Source organism: Paramacrobiotus metropolitanus, unplaced genomic scaffold, assembly GCF_019649055.1.
Source record: "Paramacrobiotus metropolitanus isolate TYO unplaced genomic scaffold, Prichtersi_v1.0 Parri_scaffold0000034, whole genome shotgun sequence".
Taxonomy (NCBI): Eukaryota; Metazoa; Tardigrada; class Eutardigrada; order Parachela; family Macrobiotidae; genus Paramacrobiotus; species Paramacrobiotus metropolitanus.
The window spans coordinates 156,820-183,637 of record NW_026570254.1 but is presented as its reverse complement, the minus strand read 5'-3'; the positions used below and the strand labels follow the sequence as shown (position 1 = coordinate 183,637).

The following is a 26,818-nucleotide window of genomic DNA, read 5'->3' as shown; positions in this document are numbered from 1 at the left end:
TGTTTTAATATTCAACCTTAATTTGGTGTCAGGCCACATATTTCAATCAATCTGAATGCTTTGAATGTGACCAAAAATACATCATAACCCTGAAGTCACCTCCACAGCGAAACAGCAATGAACGGTAACTAAAACCCCCAATTATCATACACAAAATAAATGTCAAGCTATGTGCCAGTTTATTGTTTAGTTCGTAAACAGGAATAGTTCTGCATAATCCATGGCTGTTTTGTAGCGGCGAACGCTGAGTTCACAACATGAGCCTACCAAGTCCGGCTGTGTCGGAACCCCGAAACAAACTTTTCTTAACTAATAGTACAGTTCACTTTTATTAAATCATGAAAAGGCTAAACAGAAATGGACTTATTAGCCGACCGCTTAGGCAGATCACAGTGGCTGTAAATACGGTAAATGAAAGCAGAGGGTATCTTTAATGTTGACACATTTATTCTGGATGCCGTATATAACAGACGCCGATCGAAAAGAAAAAATTCAAGAGGTATCTATAATTTCATATTTTAGGCAGGTTATTGTAAGAGCTATTTTTACGCTTTTTCATACAAAAAAATGAAACCGCGATTTGTATTACTGCATTGTCTCGTCTATCTTCCCGCGAACGCACGTGGTTAAAGTTTATTCCCTTGAAGAATCGAATTTGTTTTTTTATGGGTTATAATACGAACAAAGTGGAATAAGACTTGTTTAAACTTTTTGTGCGAATACAGATATTGGATATAAAATAACCCTGATTCATAAATACAAGATATTAGTTGCTATATCAGTATATGTCCTGCTGAAGAAATTACAGCAGCATTCGCTGCGATTTCAAGCTTTTTTCAGGTTCATAAACCTTTAATAATTTTCGGCACGGTGAAACCAAAGTGGCGAACCTTTCCATGCTAAGAGATACCGGTTATATATACATGTTACTCTTGGCAAGAATTCATGGTATTGGTATGCACAGATAAATTGTGATCTTGTCTGCTGAAGTTGCATATGAGTTGCATCCGGAGAAAATTAATAGCGAGAAGAATGGGTGGATTTGTCCATACCATCTAAACTGATAGTTCTCCTGCCGAAAACGACGAGCGCAGATCATTAATTACCCAGAGGGATTTCGCAAAAGGGGACAGCGTTTTTGTTATGATTATCCTGATGGAGTTGACGTGGAAAAGTGAAACAGAATTGATCATTAAATGATTTACGACGGCTTTATAAAATTAGAGCCGGAAATCGACAGCATTCTACCTTTAACAGGAGCACTAAAGGGAGCAGGCGCACCAATCTATAACTGAGATTCAGAATAGGCATTTTGACGCATTATAAAGTTGCTTTCTCGGCACATTCCGTGTACAAGTCGAAAGATTCAGTCACGGCAGATAGCCAGCACTTTTCATGTCATCACTGACGCAAAATCCTACCAAAACTTTTTCCACTGGGGATTTCAGTTGCAGTCTGCTTTGACAACGCTTTTGCCTACCAGTAATACGTTCCACAAATTACACTCTGTTTTTCTCTTTGTCGTAGCTTTTTCTCCTTTTTTGACCGATAAGTTAACTACACAGTGTGTAATAATTTTATTTTTCACTGTATTAAAGCATCTTCCAGCATCCCTATATTTTAACTCAAACCATGCAAAAAATTGCTCCGAGCTCTTCTCAGCTGTTTAACTGGGATGAATGCCCCCTGGATTTTAGCCGACGCGGCTTTCGTAGAATATCATCTTCACCAAATGCCCTTTCGCGAACTCTTTTGTGCCCAGGTATAAAATATGTTCTGCCTTGTTATCAAACAATACTGAATATATACCACTGAAACAGTGGTAGCCGCCATGCGTGACCTTTAGCAGCCATCACTTTGGTTCGGCTTCTGCTGTCATGCACTACAAAGATGACCTCAGGAGAATGACTTTTTTCAAACTTTCTCAGTTTTCAAAATGTTATTTGCTTTTGCTTTTACAGTCCCCCGTATTCCTGCTTGCAACGTCCCTAAGCCACTGCAGGAATGTCCAAACGTTAACGCTGCTACAGTGGGCGAAGGATTTCGCAGTAAGTTTAATTATGGAAAAAGGTCATGGATTGTCACATCCAACTAAAGAAATTTTATAGTACTTGTACGAGGCTACGCCAATAATGCCGATACGTACGTGATACTGGTGATGTTTATTTTAGGCCGATAAGTAAACAACACAACGTTTTGAGAGATGATACAAAAATCTTCTTAAAGTAATCGTTAAAGTATGGTTACATCTTTATAAATTATTGATACCGTCCTTATAACCTCTGCAACCCAATCGATATATCTCTGTCTCTTACCTTTTAGATTCTGTAGTGACTTTTCTTTTACAATTTTTACGATTTTTTCTTCTGCACGTTCGCTTTTACCGGCAATTACATTTGCGATATGTCCGACAGATATATAATTATTAGAATTATACGGTGAGAATGACAATATTGGTGGAGTGCGGAACTGCAGCTTATTAATTACACCAGTTTTTTACTTCCAGGTACTTTACTATGTAGTATTTGGTTATTATTACAGATACTTTGCCAATGTGGTTTTTCTGGATGCAGAGAGAAAGACAATCGTTGTTGTCCACTTTATCGTTAACTTCACCAGTGAATTTTCCTTACTGCGGCAATCCAAACTTGTACAACATCTACAACCAACTGGCCGGTTGCTCACATTTCGGCATGTCACGTGGACTGTTTCCGGCAATGGATGGCGATCTCCTGGGTACAATGGAAGAAGGCGGAATTCTGCTGCGTCCTGATCGCCATTTTCCCTGTATGCACTGCGGCAAAGCATTCAAAAGGTCATCCACACTAGCCACACACCTTCTGATACACTCCGACACCAGGCCTCATGCGTGCGAATTCTGTGGAAAACGATTTCATCAGAAGTCTGATATGAAGAAACATACCTACATACACACAGGTATATCATCGTTGTTTTTGCTACTCTTCATTCCTGAAATTATTGTTGTAAACTGTTAATGGTAATTTAACCGTGTATCGTTTTGCTTTGTCAGGAGAGAAGCCGCATAAATGCGTCGTATGTCTCAAGGCGTTCAGCCAATCGAGCAATCTCATCACTCACATGAGAAAGCATGCGTCTTATAAGCCGTTTCCTTGCGACAGATGCGGTGACGCTTTTCAGCGGAAGATCGATCTCAAGCGTCATAAAGAAAATATTCACGGATCTCTGACCACAAAATAAAAGTACATGTACCAATCGACCCCGCCTTTTACTCTTAAATCTACTCCAAAATTTAGTAAGTATTGTTCCTTCATGAAGTATTGTACATAAATTTGACTGCTAAGTTCACAACTGAAGAAAACCAAACTACAAAGCCATGTTGAGAAAGAGTTCAATTAACAGAAGAATTCATTGTACCGTCAAATATAATTTTTTTGGTTCCGCGGCGAAATAATGTATAGGTATAAGTCACTAATTATTATGCACTATTACTGATGTTGATTTTTATTTTACCATTCGTCTTTTCACAGAAGTACTGACTACTTCTGTTCCAATAATTACAGTGAAGTTTCTGCTTTGGTTAATATATCGACCGATATATGTCTGTCTGAACGTTAAAGCAAAATGGTTAGCGGTGTCTTTTAAACGTGTCGTGTTGGTTGATAAAATAAATTATCAGCTACCGATACCGGAAGCATTTCAAGATATAATAACTTAATTACTGAAGCACAAACAGAATTTGTAAATAGGAAACACTAACAAAATCAACCAACGGATAAACAGTAAACATCATTTACACCAAAACCACACGCCAGAATAAAACGAATTTAACAGCAATCTCGTAAAATCGAATAGAACTCTTAATGCAATTACGAACGAAGCAATAAATAATTTTTAAATTTTGCAAAGTTTACAACTGCAAACTTAGCACAAACTCACGATGCATCGCGGGACTGTCTATTTTGGATAAAAAAGGGATTTTCGGGTTTGCTCGGTACTTTTAACCGGCCCAGATCGGGAGCGGATTGCACCGGGAAAATAATGGCTGGTGTGACCGGAGGAACGCTTTCGTCCTGTTCGCCGTGGCCATTACTAGCCAAACCATTGCTGACCACCATGGGGGTGAAGGGGCTGGAGTGGGCGCTGTTATCCTGCGGCAGCGGCGATGGAGGAATTCGTATGGAAGGTGTGCGCGGTGGCTGCACTTCGAATCGCTCCACCATCAAAGACTGAATATTTTCAATTGTGTTCTTCACTTCCCGCGTCCCAAGGCCAAAATTTAAGCGTAGCTGGATGACATCACAGTTGAGCAAATACACTCCTTCATAGAAACGATTGCGATCCCTGACCTTTAGGTGCAAAGGATACCTACAACAGCGAAAACTTTCAATCACGGGTCATTACAACGATTTTATACCAAAATTTAAAACAGTACAAGTGTTGCTAGACCTTTGTACTTATTATACATACTACAGTACCTCTATCCACTAATCATTAAAAGCGTGGGCTGCATTCATTGTACCGTAGAATACTTTCAGTTTTGCGGCGAAATCGCAATCGCAAAATATCGCAGCAGCGAACTGATGGTCTGTTTGGTCAAGCTGATGCTGGCAACATTGTAGACTTACTCGCGATCTCGATCGTATATCCTGGCACTAGCTGGGTTCGTTACGGAAGAAGTCGAGCAATAGAATTTCAAAGGATATCGCAGCGGAACGTTCAGGATCCTGGAGAGCAAAACCAGCAGATGCGCCGCATATCCCAGGCTAGCGGAAAGCGTTGTATCATCACAGTTTACATAGTCGTCCACCGAAGGCAGCCAAATGCCCGATACGAACACACGACCACTAGGACTGCGGTGGATCGGGTAAATTAATTTCAAATCTGACACTAATTCACACCTTCGACTGCGAAGGCCAGCGCGTAAAACACTACATTCTGTCTTGCTTCGCAGAAGTTCCTCACGAGCCGTCGTCAAATTACGCTTATGCAAAATGAGATCAAGAACACTGGTTTCCAGGGTATCGGATACGCGTTCGTTTAGGGATGTTAGATCGCTCACTGACAAGGACAAGTTACAATTTTCCTGTCGACGCTCACGTAGGAGGGATTTCAAATGAACCACTCGCTGGGTGAAAAGCTCGATCTGCCGGTTAAGCATCTGGCTTTGCGCTGAATCGTTCGTGCTCTCTTGAACTAGAGCGTAGCTGTCTCTTTTGCGTATTTGGATAGCAGAATAATCGTTCTCAAGTTTCAGGAGCTGTCGCAATGTACCGACTGGGCATGCTCGACGAACTGTCCGTGAAGGCGCCGGAGGAATTTCGCGGAAATTTTTTGGAATCTAAAAAATAAAACCATATATTACGCATGATACGCTGACGAACAAGATGCCAAACTAGAATTAGTTGGTTCACGAATTTGTTTTTCAAAACCACGAAAAACCTTCTAATTCATGAATCTGGTTTTCAGCAGTAATTTCGTCGCACGATGAAAGCCTATTTCATTATTTGCTATCGAAGCCGCGCAAAACTGTGGATGCAGTCTGAATTCAATTCCATAAGACGATATAAAATCAGTCCCAAAGCCCACAGCACTCCCAAAAAATTGAACCATTTATTTGCACACAATTCCTGGGGCTGCAAGCCCAAAAAGAAAATACTCACCGAATCTGGAAGCACATAAACACCACACTTTAAGGCAAATATCACAGTATTTGGATTGAAATCGTAATCCATGGAGTCCACTGCATCTCCTATGCGCACCAGTAACCGGAAATCTAACTGCCAATAGCATAATTTCTTATAGGGCGAGTAATCCCCATTGTGCAGCAGAAACAGCTGCACAACACACTCCGTGCTACGAGCATCAGCGAACATTGTGGTGTCCATCTCTTCCCATGTGGGATTCTGCATTCACGACAAACACGCAACAATAACAAAAAACGCACAAGGCAAAATTCTGCAATAACCAACCGCGGAATTGTAGATGGGCTCGCTAATAAACACAGGAGGAGACACTCTGAAGGAATGTGTAGAGTGAAGGCAACTCCGAAGGCACGGTCCGGACACGCGAACGGCTGCACGTCCAAATGGCGAACGGCTAATCCCTCGCAGATTCCGCAACCGCTTCTGCAGTGACCACCATTAAATCCTTCGTAATACTGTAGGTGTTGTGAATAGCATGGTTACCTGGGGGGAAAACGGATCGGGAAATGTCGATTCCATTTACGCATACAGAGTGACGTGAAACGTTTTGATGCGAGATTTCACAATGACTGCGCCATGTACCATCCGCAGCATGCCACATATCCATCGCATTCACTCAAGAAAGCTTCTAATCATTTCAGCCATGGAACTGCAACAGGCAAGGGATCGACAAATACGGAAGACCATAATAATTCATGCAGCAAAGCCTGAAAAGGGGCTGGTTTGGATGCCAGGTTTCGTCCTCCGTCCTGAACAATGACTTGGAGCAATAATTTATAATAACATACAACAGTCACCGACGATTCTGATTATCACTTGCTAGCTTCCAATCATCTATAACGTCTCGATGCCGGATTTTTATCGCGTTACAAATTTTTCATATTTCCAGTACAAAGTAAACGCATTTTCTGTTGTTCTGTGAAACTGTTGTACCATGCAGCTGGTACACTGGATGACGTAGTCGCGAGCTGCCTACAACCATGCAGCTGGTAAAAACACAAGAGGCGTAATGGATGACGTAGTCGCGAGCATTTTATTCTCAGCCTTGCTCTGTGCCACATTTGGGTGCGGTTGGATGTTACATGGTCTGCGCAGCTAGCCATTGCCCTCGAAAGGACAACTACGAAACTTACCTGACTAATTCTAATTTTTCAGCCTTAAAAGTTAAAACTAAAAAAACCAAATTCAAATGACTTCATAAGATGCTACGTCCGTGATGATGGCTCGATCGTCCATTGACTCCATAATCAATCCATTAATAAGTTAGCAAGTTTAGATAAAGATAGGAAGTTCTTGCCTCTGGACAACGACAGAGATACTAGTCAAACATTCCTATCGATCTGGCCGCCCGAAAAGTTCAGAACGTATCCATTATTCTTAATCTGGACATTTGTGTTCAAGACTTTCCTCTTTATCATATGTTTTCGTTGAGTAAGTAATATTTAGCCCGTCGACCTTTTTGGAAGTTCTGAGTGTCGCCTTTGGATCCATTTTTGGGCGCTATCCCTACCACAAGATTTTGGTTTTGGTGACGCTCGTCTATCAGTCGGAGCTGATGGCAGCGTACGAAGGTTCGGAACTCGATCCAGTCACAGGACTTTGCATCGTTACCAGCAAAAATGCTTGCCCTTTGGGATACAAATGCGTAAGGCTGGAGAATGTTTAAATTATGTTTCTTTTCTTTTCTGGTAGACGGGAATTTTGCGGAATTTTGCGAAAATAATAGCCAAGATAGCTAGGAGGCAGCTAACCACTTTTTGCATTTGCAGATTGATAGTACCTACGACCAGCAGATGGATGCGGATCTGTGGAAAGAATCCTTCTTGTCCAAATCACAGCGACGCTATTTCTGCATTACCAGATTTTTCCCCTTGGATAATGTGAGTCGTAGCGTAGTAAGTGGATGTCTGCTTGATTTTATGGTATTTTTTCTCTGATAAAATTTGCCAAGTTTCATCGATATGCGTTTCGTTTTCCACCATACACTATATTTCTAACACCAATGTCAGTTGTCTACATTTTTTGGCATTTGGTGATTGTCAGATTACGTCATAATAATTATTAATCGTATGACGTATGTACAGATATATTTACGGTGGATGATCACAGGCGGCTTGAGTTAATTGCAATATTTCGACGGAATGAGATTCGCTTGCAGGTTATACATAAGGATAATAATGGTACAATTATGACATTTCTGCAATTTTAGGGACGATTGAATAATGTTGTGGAAAGCATGTGCCTTATTAACGAGAAAAATAATGTGCTGCCAGGATACACTTTGGTGGATACGACGTACGATACAAGTATGTCCGTTGCCCTTCACGCCAACGCCTAATGTGCTAAGATTGATATCTTTTTTACAGATGAGCGGGCTATACGAAAGAAGTACCTCACTGTGAAAATGGTGCCGAGATATTCTGTCCAGGAAGCCATTTGTGAAATCATTGTTCTGAACAAAATGCCCAGAGCGCCAAATGGCTACGACAGCATCGGGTATGTATTGCAGTGTTTGTGTGTAACACTCAAACACTGTACTTCTCTAATCTTTTTTGTGATACTGAGGCGGCAGATGTTATGAAATTCCGGTGTTGTTTGCAGAAAAATTGACGAGTTAATTATTTGCACACGAAAAGGCCGAGTGCCGCCTGAGAATTTTAAAGCACTCTCCCCATCTAACAGTGGGTATGTCCGATTTCTATGGTTTTGGTCGTGTCTGGTGTGGAAATTTGCTACGAAATTTTGTTTGATGTTTCAGTGCAAATGCATACATGCTGCAGCAGTCAGATGTTACGGGAGCTAAAACTCCAGAAAAGGAAAAGGGAAAGCCTAGTGGGACACTGAAACTGAAATCTCCTTCCGTTGACACCCAGACAGGATTATCTCTGGCTAGGCGAGGAAGTCGGACCCTTCGTTTAAACAGCGGTAAAGCAGTCAAACACTGTGGTGCTGCTTCTTGTCTTATTGATTATATGTGATGCTATTATTGCTGCAAATGTCGCTTGATACATGTTTGAATTTAATTTTGTTATCCTTAGTTACTGCATCGCTTGGGGTGGATGATGTTCCGTTCAAATTGGGACTTATAGCGAGTAAGTTTTACAGTAGTTGTAGCTGCTGATATGCCAATAGTTTACTCCGGAATTTTGCTTCAGCAAATTTGTCCGCTCGAAAAACTGCTCCAGTACCAACCATTCCCCTAATGACACTCGAGGACATTGAAAATAAGGTGAGCTTGTATGCTTACAGCATCGAAATGCGAAAATGGTTAGCCATATTTAGTATTTACTTTGTATCCTTTGTAGTTTAAATACGACTTTTCCCTTGAGCGAAGATTCTTGGCTGACTGTGAGCTGAGTGGTCAGTGAAACGACGAATATGGATACGCCGTGGATTCTGCTCCTTTATATTTAATGTTTCCGAATGTTTTGTTGCCCGGACAATTAAAAAAATGTTTATGTGTTTAATTTATTCACTGTTCTGCTGTTCAGTCAACAGTTTATGGCAATTTTTGCCGGTCACAGTTTTGGTGGTGACCGTTGTAATTTGTTGGTTTTCTGCTTTTACAACTTCTATCTTTGTATGTCCTCTTGGATTTTTCTCCACATTTTCTTAGCGGAGAAATCTTCTTCATTGTGTAGATTAAAATTATAATTTTATTGGGCAATAGCCGCCAAGATAACAATGATTGCAAGCGCCGGTACACCAGACTTGGGCCGCCTTTCTGCGGAGCGGGAAAGTTCTCCGCCATTCCCGCCCCTCCCCGCTTTTTTGGAGGGCGGGAGCGGGCGGAAGTTTTGAGTTTGGAGGGACGGGGCGGGGAGGAAAAAGTGTGAGCGGGATTATTTTAAAGGCGGGCGGAGATCAAGCATAAAATAAAATTTAAGATCATTTACTGCAATACTATTTTTATAGAATTACTATTTCTTACTATTTTTATAGAATTTCTAACGGTTTTTGCGGCGAAATTGGTTGCTGGCTTCGCGCTTCGCGCGAAAATTGGCAACTGGTGTGGTCTTTGAGCAGACATTTTTGAAGAAGAACAAAGGGAAAAAATTAAAAAATGAAAAGCACTTGAAAAATTTTTCAAATTTTTGGCGGGCGGGCGGCGGGAAATTAAAATATGGCGGGCGGAAGTGGGAATTTTTTTTGTTACGGCGGGGCGGAGCGGGGCGGAAAATTTTTAGGTAAGAGCGGGGCGGGCGGAAAGGGGAGATGTAGTTGGCGGCCCAAGTCTGCGGTACACTACGTGAAAGTTAAAATTTAAACATTAAAAAAACAACCAAAATCTCTATCTTCTCTTGGGTTAAAAGGTAACGTGCTCAAAACAGCCGTAGCATTTCCTTTTACAACGGCGAGACTAAAACGCTGCTTAATGAAAGCAGTAGAACGCGCTTCTCCAGTTAAGTCTCGAATTTTACGGCCCATGAAATGCAACAGTTCACGGAAAGCGGGGCCAAATACTCCCAACGTCTCAATCACTAAAGGATAAAAAAAGTTTCCATTTTCCACAAACGAATATGTCCGGCGCTTAGAATTTTCTGCGAGCTGAGCCACGTATCCAGCTTTCTTCGAGCTGCCGGTGACATGCGAGTCCGCGACCGTACACCAACTGGTTACATCCCACACAAGTGGTTTCCCTTGGCGGACAGGGATCAGCATCATGCCGTCGGGCCTTTTTCCGTTCACACTCGATAAGCCGGTCGGTTCTAGCTGACAAGGAAAACCGGCGCTTTCGCAACAATTCTTAGCAATACTGTTCATTTCTTTATGTCGCGCCCATCGTCCCTTAGTTGACTTATTGCAGGATAACCCGTGATGTCCGTTAGTTTCCATTATTAAAATGTTAGATTAAAATTTATTTCTGTTGAAATTTTTAACCTTCCTCACAACTCTCGCCATTCTAATTATGTACCGTAGTTTTCAAGTTCATGCACACTTCGATTCCAAAATTTTTTTGCAAAGATAAACCTTGCACCCAACATTGTTTGAGAGGAATGAAGCCGGGATTGCTCTGTACATCACACCAGTAAAAACAGACCATAAGACACTACTTAAAAGGCACAACTCCAAAATTTCGATGAGAAAAAGGTCAGATGCACACACAGAAAAGAGCACGAGTACATTCTTGAAAAGGCAACTTTTCATATACACAACACAGTCATCACCGGTCGTATGACGCTCCATAGATTCCCTCCGTTTTCGGTGAAAACACTTTCTCACGTCGCGATCACAGTAAATCTTTCCGTACGAGTACTCAGTTCCCAGTGTAACTCATCAGCCACAAAATATGCATCAGAAATACCAATGCAACTCATAAAGAATGTCAGTGATTTCGATTCCCTGTCCGAAGTTTTCGCATGCGAATACTGTACAGCAAACAAAATACAAAATAGTATATTAAACAACGCTTTGCACGGAAAAATCGAATCAAGCTTTAGCAGCGTCATACAATTGTACACCATTCAAAGCAAAACTTACCTAGTCTCCTCCCTTTGTTTTGAATATTCAAAAAATAAAATGTTGGGGATTAAAGTCGTATCTCGAATCAGCAAAATTTCGCAAATTTTCCTACAAGAAATCAGAATAGCAGGTGATAAAAATGTCCCGATGCCACGCTGACAAAATAGGTAATCCTTAAAACAGCGGCATAATTTCACGTAAATATTTGTACATTACTTACCACGAAGCGACGACTGGAAACAATGGTGTCAGAACATTTTGGACGACCAGAAACCAGCCGATGCCCAAAGCGGAACCCAACACACACCCCAAGATAACTTGCGAAGAAGAATGATAGTGTAGGTAAGCTCTGAAAATAAAACATTTCCAGGTGGCAGATCAAAGGGTAGCAGTAAAACGAATGGTATGTGTAATTTCTCATTAATTTAAGTTTTTTTACGATATAAGGCAGTTGATACCTGCTGTAAGCCACAACACAAGATGCGGCCAACGAAGCACTTATCACAACCGATTTCCACAGCCAATTTCCCAGCTGCAACTGTTGAGGTGTCGGGTTAGATTTTTGTAGTCTAAAAAATTTGAGCAAAATTAACAATCCATTAAAACGTTGAAACACGTAAATACTAACCGGAAAAGCAGAAAAAATGTGAAATACGCAAAGAAAAACCACATAAACTGCGAATGGTTGGAAGGCATTGCATAAATAGACCCATGGTGGACCCGATTGGTGCAAGGGCGCAGATGACCCAATCCGTGTTTGCAGATCCAGTTAACCCCTTCATTAAGTAACATTCCAATAAAAAACACAATCTGCAAACAGAAAACGCAATACTGGAAAATCGAAGACGTAAGAACTCATCGGCGATTTTCCAGTTACTAACTAACTATTCATACCGATCTGCGCACGAATTCATTCAGAATCAACGCGAAGTTATCATTAGAGCGATTTTGGCTTAAAGTAAAACGGCTAAACAGTCACTCAGTCACTGCTTGCATTACCGTGTGGAGATCTCGGCGAAAGAGTATTAATGTAGCAAAGCCAACCACGATGAACACCGGCAGCAAGCTCGCAATTGCCATCAGCATTCCGAAGGAGTCCCCTAAAATAAAAAAACCGCATCAGCGGATTGCCAGGCCACAAGAAAGGCAGTTGCAAATAGTCAAATACCTTTAACATGTTCTACGAAAGTGTAGGTGAAGGGAACCCATACTGGATCACCGAATGTTCTCAGCGGCCACACGTGCGCGGCGGGATCGCAGCGCTGCTCGTTCGCCAGATCACCCGCTCGGGACGTCTCCTTGTGAGTGAGCTGCTCTTCAACATTCTCGATATCCATCTTTATTGCGGAGTAGAGGTATAATTTATCAATACGCCATAAGCGCAAAATACAGAGAACCTTCCGAACCAGCTAGTATGCACTGTGTTCACGAAATGTAGGTCAGTAAGTGATTCAAATCTCACAACTTCTACACGAGATCTGAATTTAATTTTAAACACATGCACAATTCTAAACACACATACACAGGTTGCAATATTAAAGGGGTTTATTAAAATATAAATTTTAGTCATCAAAAGTTTGAAAACATCTCGGTGAAGTAAGAAGTGGCAATTTGCCATACTATACTAATGGTAAGTTCCAGACTTGTCACTATGCCCACCGCCCTGGATAGACGGATATGTGTTTATGACTTTATGTTGATTTTGACAATTTGACGGATATTTCGCCAACACTGGCCAGATTCAATCTGTATTGCGATTTCGTCCATTTCTTAATAATACAGTACTTTTATTAGCGCAAGCCAGTAATACTGATACAGTTCATAAACAGAAGAGATATGATTACAACAAGTACGGAAACTGCGTTGCCTCTTTGGATTTCAATCGACAAACGCTGACGAAGGAATTCGAGTGAGTGCAGCTCACCAGTATGCTGCCGTAATCGTTTGCCGATTTCCTTTATCAAAATAGATGCCGACTTTCCCCAAGGTCCGAGAGTTTCGAATGCGAGGGGCGCAAAGATGGATCGGCCCTCCAGGTACGCATACAACTTGGTTTTTTTGTCTTCCGCCTGTGCTGCTGCGGATGCAGCGGAAACCGAAGTAGACTTGATATGGGACGAGGCGACAGTTCCACACAGGTCACATCCCAGGCCAAGAAGATGCCACGTTTCCAGGCAAACGTAGTGCATCCGTCTGGACGGCGGCCGGACGTATATATGAGACGTATGCGGTTCCAGTTTTGTTGGAATACCCGCTGAAACTAACGAGCGGCACACAATGCTGTTAAGCCCACCGTGCCGAGGATGTCGTCCAGCGGAAAAGGAGCATGACAGTCCGTGGTGGCCATATACATCTACGGGCTTATGACACTTCGCGCAGGAAAGAGTTTCGCATATTATGACATAGCCATAATACAGTATGTACATTGCACAGTACTTATTGTCCGATGTCCATCATTCTATGTTGAACTTTCCTGCGCAAAAGATTAAAATTGTGTTTCCCCAAGCAAGTTCAGTTTTAACTTTAAGTCATAATTAAATTTTCTCAGTAGTCCTTAAGAGTTTTAGTCCTCAAGTTACACCAACTTGTAATTAACACATGTACTTTTTCTGTTGTGACACTTGATTGCTGTTGACACGATATAGGTACGAGTATTATTAATAAAGTTTTGTACGAGTACATTATTATTTCGAAATAAAACAAGCCAAAAACGATGCTTTGTGAAATACCTGAGTGCGCTCCAAGTCTAGATCTGGACGTGCGGCGGTGCATGCATTTCATTCATACTATGCATTCTGTAATAATTTCCTTCGAGAACAACCACAATGATGCTGATTGCTGGCAGTGGGTAAAGAGTATTAAATAAGTGATATTTTTAAGACTGTTTAAAAGAAATAATATTATACGTTTAAGTACCGCAATGATTGTAAGTTAACGCACTATGTAGGCATAAAAGCTACTAATGACGTACGTGCATTACCGTAATATCGTATACCTAAGTTTATTATATATATTATTATTTTTTTTTTTAAGTACGAATTTATTTATTCAATTTGGCGATACAATACAGTCACAAGTTTCCATAGAAGTGAAAGAATTATAGTATCTGTTAATCTATATATACAGAAATCTAATATCTATTAATCTATATCTATCTATCTGAGATAGATATATAGATAGACTATCTCTATATCGTTCTGTATAAAGTTATAAACTATTATCTATTGTACATGTATGATGTAACAGTATGCCGACGAGCATTTTCATTTTGTAGAAACAACGATGTACTTACATGCACCAGAGTGAAGGTGTACTCCTACTAGTAGTCACTATTCTAAATTTTATTGTTTCACAAAATAACATTATTTTTCGTAAGTTCGGGCGGAAATTTAAGACAAAACTCCAAAACTTATCGAACATGAAATTACCTTTTAAAATAACCTGAAGTTCTTAACCGTTAAAATAAACGTCGACAATAACATTTTTCGACAAAATGACTCTCTGGACCATTTTAGTCGGAATCGTGGTAAAGCCGGAGTACGTATGTTTACCGTGTGTCAGCTCGTCTCAATGACGAGCCGCGAATGCGATTCGCGGTTGTAGCAGATCCCACGTTTACTGATCGAGTACCTCGATGAATTATCAATACAATTCAGAAATTGCAAATTGTCCATCAGTTTAGATAGCGCAGTTCAACGGTTTGCAGTACTTTTATTTGTTTTATTTTTGCATGTAAAGTTTAAACAGTTGTTTTCACGCTTGATCCGATGAGATGGAGCATCATGAAGACAACACGTAGCACTAACTTTTCTGAAGTTTGACGCTCAAATTCAGAAAACTGAAGTGCAGAGCAGCTTGTGGTTGTGTACTTTTTCGATAACCTTGACTCGTGGACTGGCTTCGCTGTGCATCCTGTTTTTGCATCTTCGCGCAAAGAATTTCTGAAGCAGAAGAAACGCCATCTGGACCTCATGAATAATGAAAGGAGGCAGCAGATCACAAAGTGGGTATGTGTATGTTTGTAGTATCGCTATGAAGTTGCCGTTAATTTTGCTGGAACAGAATTATACTACTGTGAAAGGGAAACGAACAGGAATGGTCAGATCTAGGATAGAAAGATCGCTGAAAAAGCATTTTTGTTAACAGTAACTAGTTGTTTCCCTAAATATTGTGCTTTTATACAGCACTTATTCGATACATTGAACTATGACACTCGCAAAACAAGAGATTCCTTCGTAGTCCAGTTGCGAAGCTTGACGTGAGTTTCTGTTTATGTGCTGAAGTCGGTGCGAAAACATTAAGTTGTGCCAATGTTAATCAGTTAAATTGTTAATGTGTAAAATCTGTAGGAACAAGTTTGTTTGCTGGTGTGCTTAATACAGGTTTTTCGCGGGTTACTGTATTTTTAATTAGCTGTTTTTGGTCACAATGATATTATGTTAACGTAAAAATAATATCGGCGAACACTGAACAATACAGTACTCTTAATCCGTGGACAGTGGACTATAATGTGGAAGGGTCGGAAAAAAGGATACCGATTGCAGGATGATGAATTGCCTTTCGCCCTGTCCGAAGTTTTGCAAACACGATAAATGAAAGGTTTCAATTTCTTTATTGTATTCCGTTTTTGTTTGAATCTGATCTGTCCAAATCTGCGAATGTCTTGCGGATATACAGAGTTCTATATTGTAGAAGAATCTATGCACCGCACTTTGCCTGTTCAACTATCGGAGTAGAAGTACCACCGTCATAAGTTTATTGTAATAAAAATGTGGCTGTGGTTTGTAGTTGTACTGGTGCATCATCGCTACTGACTTCAGTGTGCTTGCACTTGGTGTTTGGCACCAAACGTTTTCGATTGGCACACACCGAAACCGTTTTCGGCTCCTCTATCTAGATCAAACCACGCGACAACCAGTGCGCAGTAGTATGTGAAGGCGCAAGTTGCGAATTCTGATCTGGTGCCCATTATGTATTGTACAATGTTAGCTACTGCAATATATAGATGGATATTATTTTCGCGTATTGTGGTTCCGTATGCATGGTGTAGTGGCATAATCTTTTGTCAAATGAAGTTCATTCAGTACTTCGGTTTGCTTCACTAATAAGTTACGTGCCTTGAAGGCGTGTACCGTGGGTGCATACATACTCGTTGCTTATTCTGGCTTGCTGGTGCTGACATTTATTATTGTTATTATTACAGTATTTTAATAAACATGGGCATTGCGGTAGCCATTTTTGTCAAATAAGTCGAAAACTTGTTTTTTGGGATCACAACGTTCATTTCCGTTTGCTTTACGTTGCTGTGCGGAATGAGAAACTTTGACAAATGCATTGTTGTTGTTTTTCGTTTAAGCAGAAAATACTGTTGCTCCATGTTTCACTTATTTTTTACTGCAATAACATGTTAATTTTCGAGTACTGAAATTCAATTTTATGTTGGTTGTTTATATGTTTCCCTTCGCACCTTGTTCAGGCTGTAATAAAAGTATAAAACTAGTGCTTAGTTTTCTGGTTCCTGTTTTCAGATTTGAAATTTCGACTGAATTAGGCAAAAGTTCGTGTTTTGTGCTCATGAGTCATGAGTGTTAGGTAATAAATAATAATTTGTTAATCCACCAAATGAGCACCGTAAGTAAGTAAATTTTATGTTTGGTTACTTTCTTGTTTGGTACTACCGGTACATATGTACAATCATAATATTACTAAACTAACAGGTACTGTATTCAATCGAGCATGCACCTTGTACGATGACGTCATGGTAGAGAACACGCACAGTGAGACGCAGTGGGCAACCCCTGCGGGTTCTGTGTTTATCAAAACTTTCATATTCGTACAATCCGTTCGTACTATGACTCAAAAAATGCGGAAAAAAATTTGAAGTTTGGAAAGTGAAAGTTGGTAAGTAAAAAGTTGTCATATAAACGAAAAGTTTACGATTTACGTAATTCTTGTTTACCATAGAGGTCTATGAGGCAGTCTGCCTTATGGTTAGCCCTCTTCGCTAAACAAAAATGACGTGTTTTGATCAAATCTGAATTGTTTGATGGTTTTCATTTATTGATTAAATTTTAATTGTTTCCTTTTGATTGACTGATCAGGTTCTGGTCACTTCGTTTCACCACAGATCAAGAACCAAGGATTTTCGTTTAGCATGGAGATCTCTGGACTGGCAAACCACCTCATAGACCTCTGTGCTAACGAGAATCGTAAAGTTTTCGTTTCCTTGAGAACGTTTCACTTGTCAGTTTTAGTTTACAAACTTAGAATTTTTTTCTGCATTTTTTGAGCCATAGCACGAACGGATTGTACGTATTTGAACGTTTTGATAAACACAAAACCCGCAGGGGTTGCCCATTGCGTCTCACTGTGCGTGTTGCCTATCGTGACGTCACGTAAGTCGATGGAATACCTTTTAGTTTAGTAATATTATGGTACAATACATATAAGTACTAGTAATATTATGTAGCTCTGCCGTCTGCGTAGTGCGGCTACCGCCGTCGGGTTGTGTCGTTGAAGCCGGCTACCGCCGGCCGTCTGACCGCAAGATTACTTACTGTGCTATGGGGCGCGCCCGTACCGCTTGCGGGAGGCTTCTACTTGCTCTTATGCTTCCTGGTCACAGTACTTATATTATCGTCTCGGACTCGCGCATTCACAAGTCACTTAAATTTGATTGTGCTGCAGCATATGCGACAGTGCATCATTGCTAAACAATGGTAGTGCATTGTGGTTGTGTGCAGTTGTAGTTTTTTTTTTGCGTTATTGCTGATTTGTACCGTACATTATGGGGTTTTGGATTGTGTACATAATTTCTTTTGTTGCTGTTTTGTCGGTTTACGCTGTATCTTTTTTTCGCGAAAGCTTTGAATTCTTCTGGTTTGGACCGGATATACGTTAGTTAATTCCCATTCAAGGTAATTGATCGATCAACTGTTTTCACATCCCTCTTTTCTGGTGTTGTGCATAACTGGTATTACTTCGTTTCGTCGTTTATAGCTTTTAAAAAATTTGATACAGTTCTGTCCTGAACTATGCTATGCTGAAATTCTGACTTGGTGATATTTTGGCATGGCGGTTTGCATGCGATTCTTGTCGTGTTCAGTCTTCCGATATAGCTTGCGCTAGAAAACACGTATTTTGTGAATGCTCAGGTGTTTTGGAAAATGATTGTTTTTGCGTTGTAGCGGTGACAGTGCTGCTGTAGCGGAAGTCTGCATGACGGGTGCGATGAGTAAATCATCCTCACCAGAGCTAACCCTCCGCCAGCTTCTGCGTGGTTCTGCTCCACCGCATTCTCCTTTTCCTTGGTAAGATTTGTTGTGCGTTTTCTAGTTCGTATTTCTGTATTGGTAAGTACTATGTGTACCTGGTGAACTACCAGCGTCGTTAATTTACCATTGGATCTTGCGAATCTGTTTTTGAAGTTTGGTGTTAGGGTGAGAGCGTTCGAAGTTGAAAATTACAGGACAGTGCCGACGCAGGATGTAGTTATTTGCATAGACAGGGCATCTACGTACGAGTTAATTGGCCAGTCATCTTCTTCCTGAAGATATTCGTTAGATTCAAAAATACTGACGTAAATAAATAAATTGATGGTGAGGAGGAGGCCTAAATCGGCCCGATTATTTAGGAGCTGGGTGTTTCATTGTTTAACTCTTTCCGCGATTTGGTTGAACAATTGTCAAATGTCTTCCCGACTTTACTGTTGAACAATTTTACCTGGAACATATGCATCGTCGTCTGCTCATGGGAAGCTTGTGGGTTTTTCCTGAATTTTGTTCGTATTTTCTGACAAAATTTATCAAACGGTTACTTTGTCAGTTGACAGTGCCATTGCTAGGTCTACGGAACGGAAGAGCTTGGTTCACTTTATTTGGCTATGAGTATCAATGTCACGGCAGCAGTCATGATTATTGCTATGTCTGTGATCCGGTGTGGTGCTTTTCATCGTGTTCATTTACAGTCGGGCATAGATTTTTTCGAGAACTTGTTGCTGCTGTGCGGTTTTTTTGTGTTGCAGCATCTTGAATTGTAGCCATGCCGGTTGGTGAAGCTGCTGGTCAGATGCAGCAGCACTGGCCGACGGCAACGAGCGAACGAGATTCTCGTCTGTGTGTGTGTACTGTGTATGATGGTTGTGTGTGCAGTGCGCTTGTGTGTTGTTTATGCACAACATACGGTATCTGCAACTGAGCTGGTGACTGCTGTGCAGCTGTACATAAGCCATAAGGTACCGATTTTGCCTATGGAAATTAAATTTTGCGAATTTGGCTTTTGTACTAATTTCCTGATGTGATTTGCAAATCACACAAGTGAATATGCTCAGATAGTTAAAATATTACCACAAGAATTTTGGTACGAATACCGGCGCAGTGTACGGTTTTGCAGTGCTACCCCATATATGTAGCAGAAGAGGTACCCGTACTGGAAGATAGGGTAAAGTGCCGTAAACCCTATAAATTCACTACCTTGCCCATAGTAAAATGGGTTAGCTTGTAATTTTCTGTTGCGCCTTTCTGTGGCACAAGAGGAAGTAGTTTTTTGGAGTTTCGTTAGTCATTAAAAATAACAGCTGTAGTGAATTAATTTGCAGCATTAGCATGAAGGTGTAAAACTTTAAGCATTTCTATATGTTTAAAGGCTGATTTTCACTTGTGCCCAAGTCACAACGAAGTACATATACCAAATACTGGGACGAATCGATTTTCCGGATTGTGGCGGGTGCAGGGATTCTGGTTAACTTTGACGTTTCCGTGTCTCCGCATGCGACTTGGAACTGGTGTTTAACTTGGAAACTGGGTGTACTGTGTATAGATATATATTGTGGTATGTCCATTGCTTTGGAGCTAGCAAATGGTTAAGTTGCTGAGGGAAATTGATTGAGGTTTTCCAAGCTGGTAAAAGTGCTGTGCGTCGCAGTGGCTTTGATGGTATACACTGAAAACGCGGGCATTTTGTGCAGTGCAGAATTTGACAAACCCGGTGGTGACTGTATGCATATGGCATTACGGCTGCGTATGATACTGTATCGATTTGCGGATGGGACTTACATTCATGGAGTGGAAATATCGCGTAAATCTTTCGTTTGGCGTTTAAAACTCGATAGCACATGTGCATCATCTTAATATGGGTTTGATTGTGTGTGCCTACTATTGTCTGAACAAGGTGTCGCCTAATGGAAACTGAAGCGTTCTTGTCTGATTTGTATGCTGCATATCTGAACGTTTATTAGCGCAAGTCGTGTCGGATGGTTCATTTATGATTATCAGCTACGAACACGTGCGAGCTGGGCTGTGTGACTAAACACTTTCCATTGCGGGCGAATTCTCTCGATTTAACAGTTGGTCTGTTTTTAGTACCACCTGCTGCGTGGTGAGCAGTGTGCCGTAGGTTTACTAGTGCCTGTGTGTCAAAGTCAAGAATCCTATCGGCAGTTCTTTGGTTGGCGATTTAACAGTAGACGTGTGTACTGTATATGTACCTATTCTGCCGTCACCGTATGGCTTTGACCGCTTCCGGAAGCTCGTATGTTTACACCTAATTAAGGCTGCCTGTTTTAACAGAGCACTGAAAGTGCATATTTATGTTTTGGTTTGGTTTATTGTTGGGAAATTAAAGTTACCCTCGGTGAGCCTGGTGGAGTTTATTGTTATTCAGGTAAAGAAGGCCACGGGATCGGTGATTAACAGTTGTATACGTAAGTATGTGTCTTGAAGACGGTACATATATTGAATTGAATTGCTGGGGCGCTATGGATGTGAGTATGGTTGTCGGCTGCCTGATATAGATTTACCGACGGTGCAATGGAGAATGTACCAGCGAGACTCGAGAGACGTAGAACATTTTCAAAGAACCGTTTTGTGACGCGCTCGATGTGGTTAACAAGCCTGCGCTGAGATAGTGATTGCCGCACGTCGATTAGGCTGGGCTCGGTGGAATGGTTAGCAAAATGCTGCTGCATTATTATAGACATCCGTAGAATGCCAGTATGTGTACATGTACCATACCTGTTCGACTTGGTAGCTATGTAGGCTGTAATCAAGGCTAAACGAGCTGCGTGTGATTGTGTAATTTGTTTGCTGTGTTGTGAATTCATTTTCAAACGCTGAGTTTCCCTAGTGTGCGCCACTCGCCTGATACTGTATGTTGCCTGTTGCGTAGTGTATGTCGTATATCTGTTGTTTTTTTCCGGTGACATGATACAGGTAGATATGTAATTGCCTGAATTCCGACGGCAGACTAGTGCGTTTTAGCTTTTTCTGATGCGAATTAGCCTTACGAGCGTTTATCCTGCGTATTCGGTAAACGAATAGTGTTGTAATAATATTTTCTGGATTGCAGTTCGGGACAAGGGGTAAGAGGTTAGATTTCGTAATCTGCTTAAGATCCTGGTCATTTACAGTACTTAACTTGCTTTCCGCGATAGATACGTAGTTTAAAAACCTTATTGCTTTAAAAATAATAAATTTTGTTTTTCAGTTTTCAGAATGGTTTTACTGTCTGACGTTTATAACTAGATGTTTTTAATTTTTTGAACAAATGGATACAGTGAATATTTTGAACGATATGGAAATGTACAGAATTAGAATACCAAATGAAACAACTTGGTACATTTCGAATCGTTTGGCACAAGTTGTTGGACAACCTGGCACGATGGTGTTAATGTGGTCGCAAACTGAACGGATGATGTTCATGTTTCGCTCCACTTTGAGCAACAAGTGAGGACCGTTTTGTACGAGTCGGTAGCAATCACAAACTGCAATTGTTTTGCATGGATGATTTTTACTGACTACCACAGCCGCTTTGGGGATTTTGTGCCTAATTGTGTCAAGTAGACTATGTGCATGATTCGTCTCTGCTGCAGTGCGAGCGTGACATCAGCCAGAGCCTAGACTTGTATTCAAACGATGACGACACTCAAAATCAGTAGACACTACCGTATTACTCGAGTAAAGTTGTTTATGATTTTCTGGAAAGTTTAGATCAGCTTGTAAAGTGACCATCGCATGTTTCCTGCTTGTGATACCGTAATACCCGAGGTCTAGCTGTAAAGCCCTTTAACTATTAAATGACTCTTCTGATTAGGGCATTACAAATATTTTTCTGATTTAGGGATTCTGATGTCCCGAAGTCGTCGCCTCTCTCTGCTCAGGATCTCAAGTCAGGCGTATCTCAAGACATGCCCGTATCCAGCACAGCTTTTCAGTGGTCATCTGGAGAATCCCATTCCAATGCGCGTAGTGGTGATATTTCATCGGATACTTCTGGTTCCTTGGCTGAGTGGACACATTTTGAACCTGGTCTCCATCATTCGTCTGAGAATGATCCGCACAATATTCTTAAAGAGCTTTTGACTCCCCTTAAAGACGATCCTTTGGCTCCGGATACTGTTTTGAAGCACCTGCTGAACGACAAGACAACTAGTAAGCGTGCCATATTGTGGCCTTATCTTATTGACAAGGGTAGTTTACACTGTGCTTTGAAAACCGACAAAATTTTGGTTTCGTTTTATATCGAAATAATAAACATTAGACTTAGCATAGCCTTATGGGTTGTCTGTGCAGGTGACGACGGAAACAATAAACAGTTGCGACTTCTGCTTGCAGAAAGTCTGGAGAACGGATCGCCCAGCATCATGTACCAAGAACAGTCTTTGATGAACTCATTTATACCGAATCACATCGACGTGAATCAAAATGCCCCACTGTTAACCGGGAAAAGAAAGATCGAAGAGATTGATGGGGCAGAGCCCGGCAATACTCCCAAATTAGCTGAAAAAAATAAAATGCTTGCTGCGCTGCTACAGAATACCACTAAACAGCAGGCGACTGACGGGGGCTTACCCGTACCAAATCCCGGTGATCTTCCACAAAATAAACTGCCAAAGGATTTGAGCAATCGGATACTAGCCCCACCTGGCGTAGGTCAACCCAGGCCTCCAGTTCGCTTGGCTGAATCGATAGGGGAATTTGGAGATGACGGCATGAATCGAACTCATGACAACATGGAAGATGTGCTGGGCCTCTTGGAAGACTTGGTATCGGAAGAGCGGCCCGGTGGTAGCGATTTGGGAAGTGTTTTGACGGCAGCGGATCAGCAAGCCATTGCGCACATTAGGGATGCTCTATGCGCCGATGTTTCCATGAATGGGCCTCTGTCGTTACAGCCGGTCCCTCAAGCGTACCGAGAGCAGAGTATAGCATCGTCCATGGCAATGGTAAGAAAACTTTCTTCTGCCTGACAGCTTAAAAAGTTTAGTAACGTCGAAATGAGAACTTTGCATATAAAGCAAGTTCAGGTCCTGGTCAGAGTAGTGCTTGGTTCATGTAAAGCGACTAGTGTTATTGTCTTTCTCTTATAGTTGTGCAATTTTGTTGTCTTTTTTGGCTGTGTCATTCATACAGGTTTTAGTCTTTGGCTGCTTCTTTGGTTTTTCTTATTGTTAGTAATTGTTTACCTGCAGGGTCCAAGATATGCCATGGTACAGAATCAGCAGATAGTGCGGACATCAATGAACGTATATGGTAACAATACCGATAGTGGTGGTATGATAATGCAACGAATGCCCGGCAACGCCATGATGCTCCCCAACCAGATTAACTCACCGTCCAGACCCGGAATGCCCTCCGATTTCAACACCAGCCGCTCACCAGTGCCTCCTTCGGGAACGTCAAGCAACAACCACCTGAAGGCCCAACTGCGGATGCAGGCATGGCAACGACAAGTGCGCGCGCAGCAGCAGGGTCAGGCCAGTATGGGCCAGGCACCCGGTTTGCCGGTGTCTAATAATCCTGCTAGCCTCCAGAGATCTCTCTCCATACCCAGTCCCAGCGGCTCCAACTTCCCTGTTAATGGATTCCAAAATGTTCCACAAGTAAGTTATTGTACAACTACCTATTACAGTACATTCTTCGGTGTTACTTTCTGCAAATTATTATAAATAATGAATCGATTGAGAAACATCTGAGTGGGTGTTACGTTGACATTCATTTGCACTTATTTCTTAACGCTTTCTTCCCGTTGTATGATAATTATTTATTACAGAATCATCCTCAGTTTGCACCCCAGCAGTCAGTGCCTTATTCGCCTCCGCCGCAAGCCGGCCTCCGATTTCCTGTCCAGACGCCCGCCCAACCCTTGAGTCCTCGTCATCCTAATCCACAGGTGTCTGGCCGAATGATGCGTCCGGGTATGTGGCCGCAGCAGTCGCAGCTCTCTGGGATGGGCGCAGTCGGTGCTCCCCAATCACCCCACCCATTACAGTCCAATAATAGTATGAACATGGCTGCTGTCGCACAACAGCAGCAGCAGCAGAATCCGCCTCCATATTCCACTCAGCAGTTTATCAATCAGAGTAACGGACAGCAGTTCAACCTTTCGGCGCACATGATGACGCAGAATCCCAATCAACCGACGATGCAGTCGCGAATGACGCCATCCGGAGGAGGAGGAGCCGGTGGTGGAGGCGGTGGTATGCCTTCTAGTCAGTTCTCGCAACAGGGCACAATGCAACAAGACGGTTTTGGAAACGCGGGCATGTATCAAAGAAACGTTATGCCCGGAATGCAGTCGCGGATGGCCAATCCGAGTCAAAATCAGCAGTTAATGCGGAACAATTACAGTAACATCACTGAAGACATGCGAGCCAGTAAGCGAACGTTTATTTTTTGAGGGTTTCGAAGTCGTATTATATGTGAAAAGCTTATAATGGTATTCGTATCCTACAGGAATAGCTTCTAATTTTATAGTTTCCAGCGGTCATCGACTTTTTGTATACAGCAGTTCTTTTAGCCATCTTTATTTCTTGATCATCTCCTCTGTAGTCACAGTTATAGTAGATTTTGTTAAAAGTCTTGGAATAATGCAGACGTGAAGCTGTTATTAAAAAATGAATTTGTAACCGATAACGCTGTTGCATATGCATTTTTTCTCGAACTGATGTTTTTACGTCGACGTTATAATTTTGTAAGAAGGTGTTTGCTCCAGAGGTGTTCAACATATCACTTTTTGCAGACGATGGATCGTTCGGGTCATATCAGATGAATGGCGGTATTAACAGTGCACCGCCTAATTTAACATCTCAGCAACAATTCCGCTGGGATGTCAGCGGCGGAGATCGATCGAACATGCAGATAGCAGGTGCTCCTAACCTGTCGTCGCAGAACCATGCGTCGCGTATGGCTGCCCCCACAATGTCCATGGACAGTTACCCGTCATACGATTTTTTTAACGATGTCGACGCAACGTCCAATGGAATGGGCAACAACCATACATCCCAAGGACATCATGTAAACGAACAGCAATTTCGCTCCATGTATTCTACAGAGGGACAGGGTGTCATGTCTCAGCACATGAATCAATCCTATGCTCCAGCACCTGACTTAATGGGCGTTAATCGGCCTGGAAACAGTCCGGTCCACCAACATCTGCAACAGCCACCCGGAGATCGGGGGAAGAGTCTACTGCAAGAATTGTTGAGCCAGAATAGCGTATGATCGCTTCGTTATTTTAACGGAAAGGGAGTTCCTGTTAACCGTCCACTCTGCAGTGGTTTTGTTATAAATTCGGCAATGGAATGCGTGGCTGAGATGTTGTTATTTTTCCGGAAGAGGGGCCGATTTGCTCATGCACAAGATGGAGATTATCGAAAAACGACAGTACATCGACTGTTTTGTTAATTTTTGGACCCTCGTTGTCCCCCGTTTTCCACTCGTGGTTGAACGACATGAGATTTTTCTGAAAGGATGTTGATTTACCTTTTCGAAATATGTTTTAAGTTATTTTACAGAGGCCTTATTGTTTATTATTATTCGTCAGAGAGAGAAAAGAGGTTATGATGTGGCGGATGGGGTTGGCGCATAAATGTTTCGGATGGTCTGATTAATTTTGGGATGGGGAAATCTTACTGAAATCAGTGTAACCGAGACTAGAGCGGAGCTTTTTTTTATCGGCTATTGGCACACTGAAATGAGATGGTTCATTTGGGAGAGATGGTAACGTTCCTTTTTGCAACTCGCCATTTGCACTTTCGGGCCGCCTTCTCGGTGCGATAATGATTTTTGTCTGATAATTAAATATTTCTGAAAGAGATGTAAAATCTTATTTTGCTTGTAAGTATTTAATTGATTCTCATCTCTGGTTTTAGTTTTACGCTATGTTGTAGGTGGTAGTTTCATCTGTTTTTTTATCGGTTCATTGATGTTTTTATGATTATTTTAATTCGTCAAATGAGCCAGTTGCTGCAGTCATTGTTACTAGTTAAGAATGGTTGTCTGCACTTAAATGCAATCGTTGCAAATAAAATGCGCATGGAAATTTTAAATGTGGTGATTCATGCTTGTGGGCAGATGTCGGAATTTGTGGCACCGGTGTTTAAATTTCAGCAAGTTCATAGCCGATAGCGCCAAAAATTAAGCATGGAAAAGTCGGCTAAACATAATTAACACATAATCAATAACTTATACGTTCACAATAGAATCTGAGATTTGCTTTCCAAGTTAGTAAGAACTGTAGTGCTCTGACTAATGAGCTGCACTCTCGGCATGCCATACCCACAGCAGCAGATACAGTAACTATCCAGTAACTTAGAAGTACACCTAAAAAACAAAAAGTTTTATACAAATCGGATTATTAAGGCAGTGCAATTTTCTGAAACTGTATTGCAGCAT

General features: G+C 41.5%; 5 protein-coding genes across 17 annotated transcripts; 3 read left to right on the top strand and 2 right to left on the bottom strand.

The window, feature by feature from the left end:
- The first annotated feature begins 1,341 nt into the window (after positions 1 to 1,341).
- LOC129589272 (zinc finger protein 75A-like) lies at positions 1,342 to 3,647 on the top strand. Its single transcript, XM_055483930.1, has 4 exons — positions 1,342 to 1,762; positions 1,962 to 2,048; positions 2,542 to 2,937; positions 3,032 to 3,647. The coding sequence occupies exons 1-4, from the start codon at positions 1,633 to 1,635 to the stop codon at positions 3,217 to 3,219; spliced, it is 801 nt and encodes a 266-aa protein (XP_055339905.1). The 5' UTR covers positions 1,342 to 1,632; the 3' UTR covers positions 3,220 to 3,647.
- Positions 3,130 to 6,596, bottom strand: LOC129589264 (UV radiation resistance-associated gene protein-like). Its single transcript, XM_055483916.1, has 6 exons — positions 6,168 to 6,596; positions 5,952 to 6,107; positions 5,643 to 5,885; positions 4,608 to 5,320; positions 3,919 to 4,347; positions 3,130 to 3,204 (listed from the first exon to the last, which is right to left on the bottom strand). The coding sequence occupies exons 1-6, from the start codon at positions 6,201 to 6,203 to the stop codon at positions 3,195 to 3,197; spliced, it is 1,587 nt and encodes a 528-aa protein (XP_055339891.1). The 5' UTR covers positions 6,204 to 6,596; the 3' UTR covers positions 3,130 to 3,194.
- Positions 6,597 to 6,834: 238 nt separating this feature from the next.
- LOC129589270 (multivesicular body subunit 12B-like) lies at positions 6,835 to 9,346 on the top strand. Its single transcript, XM_055483928.1, has 9 exons — positions 6,835 to 7,329; positions 7,454 to 7,564; positions 7,894 to 7,990; positions 8,051 to 8,180; positions 8,286 to 8,369; positions 8,443 to 8,609; positions 8,723 to 8,776; positions 8,840 to 8,913; positions 8,990 to 9,346. Exons 1-9 carry the CDS (start codon positions 7,240 to 7,242, stop codon positions 9,050 to 9,052), a joined length of 870 nt encoding a protein of 289 aa, XP_055339903.1. The 5' UTR covers positions 6,835 to 7,239; the 3' UTR covers positions 9,053 to 9,346.
- Positions 9,347 to 10,573: 1,227 nt separating this feature from the next.
- On the bottom strand, positions 10,574 to 12,756 carry LOC129589271 (dolichyldiphosphatase 1-like). The gene is made up of 7 exons (XM_055483929.1): positions 12,316 to 12,756; positions 12,147 to 12,247; positions 11,776 to 11,957; positions 11,606 to 11,716; positions 11,368 to 11,496; positions 11,166 to 11,255; positions 10,574 to 11,053 (listed from the first exon to the last, which is right to left on the bottom strand). Exons 1-7 carry the CDS (start codon positions 12,482 to 12,484, stop codon positions 11,011 to 11,013), a joined length of 825 nt encoding a protein of 274 aa, XP_055339904.1. The 5' UTR covers positions 12,485 to 12,756; the 3' UTR covers positions 10,574 to 11,010.
- Positions 12,757 to 14,763: 2,007 nt separating this feature from the next.
- LOC129589260 (neurogenic protein mastermind-like) lies at positions 14,764 to 26,240 on the top strand. Of its 13 annotated transcripts, none has more exons than XM_055483902.1 (7): positions 14,764 to 15,150; positions 18,335 to 18,457; positions 22,263 to 22,573; positions 22,757 to 23,367; positions 23,614 to 24,024; positions 24,195 to 24,798; positions 25,164 to 26,240. In XM_055483902.1, exons 1-7 carry the CDS (start codon positions 15,119 to 15,121, stop codon positions 25,643 to 25,645), a joined length of 2,574 nt encoding a protein of 857 aa, XP_055339877.1. In that variant the 5' UTR covers positions 14,764 to 15,118; the 3' UTR covers positions 25,646 to 26,240. The 13 variants fall into 13 exon arrangements, with proteins under 13 accessions (XP_055339877.1, XP_055339875.1, XP_055339876.1 ...); XM_055483900.1 differs by having other exon boundaries at positions 22,715 to 23,367; XM_055483901.1 differs by having other exon boundaries at positions 14,764 to 15,154; positions 22,715 to 23,367.
- The last annotated feature ends 578 nt before the right edge of the window (positions 26,241 to 26,818 follow it).